The 8,448-nt window shown below is 31.3% G+C and overlaps 1 protein-coding gene across 1 annotated transcript in view; it reads right to left on the bottom strand.

Annotated features, from left to right (window-relative positions):
* Positions 1-5,023, bottom strand: part of LOC106467086 (protein flightless-1) — a 47,621-nt gene extending 42,598 nt beyond the window's left edge. Inside the window, exons 1-4 of the mRNA XM_022395206.1 lie at positions 4,940-5,023; positions 1,995-2,105; positions 1,254-1,406; positions 883-968 (exon numbers count right to left, since the gene is read on the bottom strand). Coding sequence (XP_022250914.1) covers positions 883-968; positions 1,254-1,406; positions 1,995-2,105; positions 4,940-5,002 — 413 coding nt within the window. The 5' untranslated portion in view covers positions 5,003-5,023. The remainder of the gene's footprint in view (positions 1-882; positions 969-1,253; positions 1,407-1,994; positions 2,106-4,939) is intronic.
* Positions 5,024-8,448: the final 3,425 nt, after the last annotated feature.

The following is an 8,448-nucleotide window of genomic DNA, read 5'->3' as shown; positions in this document are numbered from 1 at the left end:
TATTTTCTTATTTTGATGTTTTGAGCTCTTTTGTGTTTAGAACAATATATACTAATTTTTAAAGTATCAAATTTAATTTTTGTTCAATAAAAATCTTTCAAATGCGACTGCAGCTTTTTTTCCCCAAAACTTTGTCTTCAAAATAAGAGTGCGTTCTTATATTCCGAAAAATACGGTATTCTGTTTGAAGTAATTTGATGTTAACTAAAATTTTTTACACTCTAAAGGGTTTCAATCAGGATTATTATATTCATTTTCAAATATTAACTTTTGCCCTTTCTATTCAAAAGTATTCCAGAAGCATGCATTCTTTTTTTAAATTCCTTTTAGTTACCTCATTATGAACTTTAAATCAGAGATGTGTAAAAATAGCTTTGAGATATCTTTTTTGCCTGCCATAGCTAATGCCTAAGAGGCCTTTTGTTTAGTACCATAACTTATCAAGTAAGTTGGATTTAAGGAAGCCAAAACTATAGGGTGATAGGCACAAGTCACACCACCATATTTCTATGTTCAATGCCTACTAAGACTTTTCTACATCATGTTTGTGTTTCACTAATAATATCTTTTCCTTTTGTTACAGTAATAGGTTTGGATGTTATTAACCTTACAAGAATATGTGGAAGTGAGACAAAACCTGTGTGAAGGAATAACATTGTGTCATGATATCAACAGTACACATTTGGAACAGCTGTAGAAAAATCATGGTGTGCACAACTACTGAATACACATTGTATATCTGGAATGTTGTTTGTATACAGTACAGCAGATTAGACAGAAAATAATGCTATATCAGTTTTGTCAATTTTCAAAATTAATTCAAAACATACAAGTCCATTGATGTTTCCGACTTTTATTAAACATGACAAAAACTTAACTTACTGATTGTGACTCAAATTCAGCACTAGTAAGCTACTAGCCATGTCCAGGTCCTGAGGAACATCACGAAGCTGGTTGTGACTGAAGTCCTTATTGAAGGAAATGCAACAGATGAACATGTATACTAATTTTAACCCTAAGCAGTTAAACTATTGATTTTAGGTCTATGAAATACTTTACTGATCTGATACAAAGATTTATTTTCTGAAAATTTAACACTAAGACAGGTCATCCTTATGCAACATTTGGAGATTATCATACAGAAGGTTATGAAAACTTGAGATATAAAATTGGAAAACTTTTAAGGAACTTAAAAGTATTAAACACAAGTCTCATTTGGTTCCACACCATTTTAAATGACATGAAACACTTACCAGAACAGTTAATTCTTCAAGATGGAAGATGTCATTAGGTATTCCACAGTTCTTAAGCTTATTGTATCGGCAATTCAAGGAACGTAGACATGGAAGTGTTGATATTTCACCATGAATAGTAACTAGGTTATTACGAACCAAAGACAATGTTTCCTAAGAGGAAAAACATAACAACATTAAATATCATGGAAACAAAAAATGTTCGAACCCCAGTAATTCAAGCATATAAACAAAACAGAGGAAACATAAACTACAATCTAATAAAAAACTCATTTATTTTACAATCTATCTTAAGACTTATTACACAACATGTGACTTTATAATTTTACTAAAATTACACACAGAGCTTTCAAACACTGCAAACCAAGCATTTAATTATTTCTAAATATACCAAATCATCAAACCAAAGATATTTTTCTTCATATTCTTAAATCTGAATTTGGAGTTAAATTCACAGTATATATTATACAAAGAGGGTACCAGTACAATATGAAATTTAGGGAGTTCCCCTTAAGTAAAAATAACTCAAGCATTGTATGTACTATGGTCATCTCAAAAGTGACATTTTGAACAAACTTATGATCCTACTTTTGGACACTGATGTCAAACATATTTCAATACTCTACACTCAAGGGATAATCTTAATATACAGTATTAACAATTGTGTAACATAAAAAATTTGAATTACACATTACAACCGTATTAGAATCTTGAAACTCACCATGCAACAAAAGCACTTACCAATTTCTGCAGATTAGATAGTTCATCTGGGATCCAGTCAATGTTTGTTCTGTTTAGTTTCAGCCACCTCAATCCCATCATGTCACCCACAGCATTAGGAAAGTAGTCCTCCTATAAATATGCACAAATTAATCGAATAAGTGCTATTATGAGCACGGTTGGTTAAAAACTGCATTCTGTTTCACAGGACAATTAACAGAACATTCAAAGTATAAATTATAATAACAATCTACTTCATAGTGTAAACAACATGGTTCAAAGCACATGATAATGGAAACAATAATAAAGAAATGTAACTAACAACAATCAAAGGTGAATCCCAGATAATAAGGTTTTAACACATTACTATTCAAGGTCCTACATGTAAATAGATGGTCTATGTAATTGCTAATGGAACATACTGATATCCTTCAAAGATCCACGTAAACCTTCAGTACATTTGAAGGTGTACAAAATTTGCCAGGGTGTTTTAAATAAACATGTTTAAAAGCATCAGAAACAAATTAACTACTTTATGGCTACCAGATACTATAAAATCTTTACAGGGTGTGTAATTATCGTCATCTCATCAAACGAATCCATCACTAGATTTCTGTATAATCCATGAAATATAACATGAATGGTTTATATATGTAACATATGGTTAAATACTGATAAAAACAATAATTCCTAATGGTATTTGTTCCAACAGCAATGGTATTTAGATTGTTTCCACTCATCACACTTAAGTAAAACACTTGTAAAAGAGAATACATTTTGCAAAGATAGAAATATCTGAAATAATGTAACTTTCACTTTATCCAGGGTATTTGGAACAATGTCATACGAGTTGGTACTGATAAGTAAAAGCAACAAATACCAAGTCTAAATGAAGAGATAATATATAAGTGACATACAACAAAGGACAGCTACCACTGACAGCACATATTCGTCAATGGAGATGCAAAAAATAAAATAAACATGCATACAAATATTACTTAAAAACTAAATAAGACCATGCATAATAATATCAAACACTGTGTTCCAAGAACACTGAAAAATAGTATGTACATAATCTAAATAATCACAGAAGTTAGACTTAAAAAATGTTTGTCCATAAAAAAATATTAAGAAAAAAACCACCACCTCATTAATTACAAAAACAAGAAGTTGTAATTAATTATTATAATCTGCTTTCATACAAACGTATGTTATTTTTGTGTGCTCAAGGATATAATATGTATAGGGAACTTCATTAGTCTGTATTTGTTATTATTTATAATAGAAAATTTAATTTTTTATTGCATTGTAGTATGTATCTAAAAATTTAAATCCTCTCAAATCATTTGGAGAATCTAATAATTTATGATAAACACAGACTTTACCAAGTAACACTGCTTCAAGTTTTAAAATTCTGAAGAAACTGAGCGGTGAAATCTTACTTATGTATTGAATGTTACAGGTCAATTCCTAATGGACTTCAAATTTATGCAAAAACTGACTAGATGCTGACAGAAGAAATAAATGTGCAGGCCACAATTTATCACATTGTACTGAGGTTTCTTGACAATCTTGCAAGTTTTACATTATCAGCTTTCTGTATAATCACAGGTATTCAAAAACGTTGGTTTACATAATTTTATATTAATTGTGTACTACTTATATTTTTCAAACTAACAAAAAATGTAATTAGTTGGTATTGTTATAGATAGAGAAATGATTCCTATGGCCAAAGTATGGAAATTAGCTGCATTTCTGACAAGAACAAACAATTAAACAAATACTTACCATTACTCAATTTGTTCAAATTATTTTGTTAATGTTTAACTACTGTCACTTCTTAGATTTTTAAAAATTCATAAAATTATGTTACTACATTTTATAAAAGTGTAACACTAATGGCTGACCACTACTCTCTTACAGTCTAACATTCAGACCTATGATTTACCAATACTGTATTACAGGCTAACACTCAATTATAATCACTGATGGTCTATAGGGTTGACTAAGGTGTAGTACATCTTGTAAAAAAATGCTACACTCTTCATTTTCATACAATAAAATTTCAGTTTGGCAGCTTAGTTTACTAACATTACCTTAGTCTGTCATCGTTTGTTTGTTAAATGCAAAGCTACACAATGGGCTATCTATGCTGTGCCCACCACAAGTATGGAAACCCATTTTAGAACAGTGTTAGCCCTCTGGCTTACCACTGAGCCATTATGAGTGTGTGTGTGTGTAGGGGGGGGGGCAATCCATCACTGACCAAATGCTGACCAATGTTACAATCCAACACTCTGACCTAAGGCTGCCTGATGCTGTATTACATTACAATACTCTATTATATAATGTAACTTGCAAATCACTCTGCTACTACTAGGTTTTTGAAATTTTGAACACAATAAATTGTATAGTGCTACCAATATATTGCTGAAAAAATATTTTGTGCATTCTAATTAAAAGTATCAATTTATAATTTACTTTAAAACTATGTTTAAGAAATACTCCCCCCCCCCCAGGATAATTATAACTTGTAATGTTGTACAACTTATAAACAATAAAGCAAAATCAACATGAAACTAAAACTTAAAAGTCACATAAAACTGTTCATATATTCAAGTACAGCTATACTATAGTATACTGTATAACTAATACTATAAGCCCATGCTCCACCTACTGAAAACAAAAGTATATGCTGATTACTATTAGTATTACCAACCTATAATCTATAGTCTAAATTCTGCGTTAATAATATATACACATTGTATTAATTACTAATATTAGTATTAGTACCACTACTCATAGTACTAGTAGAGGACGTTGGAACAAGCAATTAACACATACAATATTGAAATTATAAAAAAGAAGCACTTTAAATAACACATCATAATCAGATACTTCTACGAAAAAGCTTAAATTTTGTTATTTAATAATTTATATAAATAAAAATTTTCAATTTTCGTTACCCGAAAGTCATTTCGAGAAAAGTCTATTCCTCGAACGAATGGTAACACACCCGTCGCCGCCATTGTTTGTCTTATTTTGTATATTATGCGCTCTCTATAAAAATTATTACCTGGAGAGAAATGTAAAAATAAACAAAATATAAACTTTGTAATTTTTACATAAAAAACGTGAACGATATGAAGCTTACTATGGATGATGTTTTTTAGAAATACATCAAACATATTGTTGCTAAAAATTTTTGCAACGGTAATACATTATAAAGGTAATAACACTTTATAATCAACTACACACAAATTAAGGGATCATTTTTACATTTTATTGATCTCTATTTCAATTCATCATTTCAATTATTATACTCTTTATGAAGTGTTTTAGGCTTGATAATATTTGTATTTACTTAAGAATAAAACATTGTTTTCAGAGGAAATCAACTTAAACAGTAGGATATTATTTCTGTTGAAAAATATCAGAATAAACTCACTTTTGATAAATCTGTCACAAAAACGTCTTTTGTCTCTGGCACTAATTTTGTTATACCTGTGTTTTTATATTATCTACAAATGTACTTTTCTTTTCAGTATGTATAGTTTCAAAAAATATCCACTAACATTGTTTTCTAATTATACAATATAAATCGTTTTCCCCCTTTAATTTGATTGAGTAAATAAAATGACTGCAGACTGATCTTAATGTATTTCAATTCACATGCGAAGTTAAAAAGTAGCTGGGAAAAATAGATTTCTGTTATCATTGGACAATGGAAATAAGTGATCTTTCTTGTAAGGGCAATATATCATTTTACCTTTAAATGTTTTCACAGGCAAAAAGTTTTAACCACTTTTAATTTTCAGTACTATCAAGTGTTATAAGTTCAAACTCAGAAGTATTTTAAATATTAACATTATAAATCAATCTCGATCACTAGCCTGATAAAAAAGTTGTCCAGGCGTAAAAAAAAAGAGAACTGGCAAGATTTACGACCAAAAGTCAGTCTGATAATTAGTATTAAAATAGTATCTCATTTAAATACTTAGAAGATTTTATTTTTGACACTAGTTTCTGCCCAATGGGATCAACAGAAGCAAGATAGCGATGTTTATATTTTGCCTGGAGAGGAGGATTCTGCAGAGTATAAAAAATTGCTAAAAATCATTTGACCATTCTAACTATAAGGGAATTTCATATAAATTGGTATGATTATACTTATATATTTTTACATTTTACTGTACCATTTCTGAAAAAAAAAAGAATCTTCCATTACTAAAAAAGTGAAAAAAGGGTCAAATATCCTAATCATTTACCATAAAATTCAAATTCACAGTTTGAATGTTCAACCTAGTTTTTAACACAAAAAATATCCATGAATCTCACAGTTTGATATGCGTAGAAAAAGAGGGTGGGCAAACATATTAAAATGTCTTTTATGATCTTGCAAGTCCTGCACATTCAAAAACAGTTTTTGATATAAAATTTCCCATACTTAACATATGACCCATGTTACAATATAATATTTTGAACTGAATTAAAATGAATGGGGAAATATGGCTGATTAAATTTCAGTTTGATATCTTTCGCTACCTCATGATTGTTCGTTTGTATTTTTCTGTTTTTTTTTTTCTTACTATGCTTCGTTTTCCAGTGTCTATAGAGCAAAAATGGTAAAATTAATTTATTTTGTCACTGGAGAAAGGAGTAGAGATCTTGATAATAAAAGGTCAATCGGTGAAGGGATATTAATTTGAACTATTTATAAGAAGAGATTTTTGTTTTTTTTTCTCATCAACTAATGGAGTTTGTAATGATTGTTACCAGGAAAGCCCCCCCAGTAGCACAGCGGTATGTCTGCGGACTTACAACGCTAGAATCCGGGTTTCGATACCCGTGGTGGGCAGAGCACAGATAGCCCATTGTGTAGCTTTGTGCTTAACTTCAAACAAATTACCAGGAAAAATAATAAACAATTTAGCTTTGTTTGTTTGTAATTAACCACAAAGCTACACAATGGGCTATCTGTGATCAGCCCACCGCTGGTATCGATACCCGGTTTCTAACGTTGTAAGTCCACAGACATACTGCTGTGCACTGGGGGCAACAATTGCGCAAAATTTCACCTGATAATTACGCGAGCTGCTTCCCCCCCATTTCCGCTCTGTCTATTAAAAGGTATTTTTTATTTTCGCGCACAGTGCAAACGCGCGTGATTTTACGTATTTGTTGATCACTTTGAAGACAAATTTTATTGGTCTGGTATGGCTTGGTGGTTTAGGCGCTCAACTCGCAATCTATGAGTTGCAGGTTCGAATCCCATCATGGAGCATACTCGTCCTTTCAGCTGTGGGGGCGTTATTATGTGACGATCAATACCGCCTTTCGTTGGTAAAAGAGTAACTCAAGAGTTGACTAACTGCCATCCCTCTATTCTGTCTTTTCTAAATTAGAGACGGTTTGCGCGTAATTAATCAAACATATAAAGGAAGAAAGATTTTATCACGATAATAACGTTTGAACAGTTTGGTTTGAATTTCGCGCAAAGCTACACGAGGGCTATCTGCGCTAGCCATCCCTAATTTAGAAGAGACAGACTAGAGAGATGGCCAGTTAGTCAACACCATCCACCGTCAACTCTTGAGCTACTCTTTTACCAACGAAAGGTGGGACCGACCGTCATATTCTAACGTCCCCACTGTTGAAAGGACGAGCATGTTTGGTGGGACGGGGATTCAAACCCGCAACCCTCAGATTAGTATTCAATCGCCCTAACCACCTGGTCATACCAGGCTAATAACGTTTGAATTCAAGTTCCTGAACTGTGCCATCGTGCTAATCAATATATAAAGCGTACATTATGTTCTTTTGAATTCATTGTCTATATTTTTAAACAATAAAGAAGAAACATCGGTAATTATAGTGTTTTGTCTTTTTGAATTCTGTGTTTTAAAAACTGGACTACGAACGCTAAGCGATAAAAACATGATCAATCTGCACGTGACATGACCACAATGTTTTTTTTTTATATCGGTGAAAGTGTTGAGTGTATGGACTTGATGGGTATTCTAGGTCCAATGTTTATGAGGATAAGTAATTCACAATAACATAGGTATAAAATTACTTTCTAACAAAACTGTAGCATTCGATATCTGCCCTGATATCCTGTTATGAAAGATACATAGTCAAAACTAACCTAAAGTGTGATGCAGTGGTTTCCTAGTGTATAGTTGATTGTGCACCTGTAGAAATATTTGTACAGTTGAAAATTCACCTATATATGTGAGTTTAAGTGGAAAAATATTTTACAAAACAACAACAACATATTTCAGATTATAAAATTCCATTCCAGAGTTGATAAATAAATGTATTTACTAAGATATTCTTCATTTTTTGAATCGTTTGTTACTGGGCCTAAAAATGATGAAGTTAAAATATAATTGTGCAGTTTAAAAAAAATCCTTTGGAAACGTTCTAGTATGAAGAGTAGACGTCACAGTTTCGAATTACGTCATGTAATTGT

Source organism: Limulus polyphemus, unplaced genomic scaffold (genome assembly GCF_000517525.1).
Source record: "Limulus polyphemus unplaced genomic scaffold, Limulus_polyphemus-2.1.2 Scaffold2484, whole genome shotgun sequence".
NCBI classification, from domain to species: Eukaryota; Metazoa; Arthropoda; class Merostomata; order Xiphosura; family Limulidae; genus Limulus; species Limulus polyphemus.
Note: the sequence above shows the minus strand (reverse complement) of the source record. Positions and strands in the feature narration are given on the sequence as shown.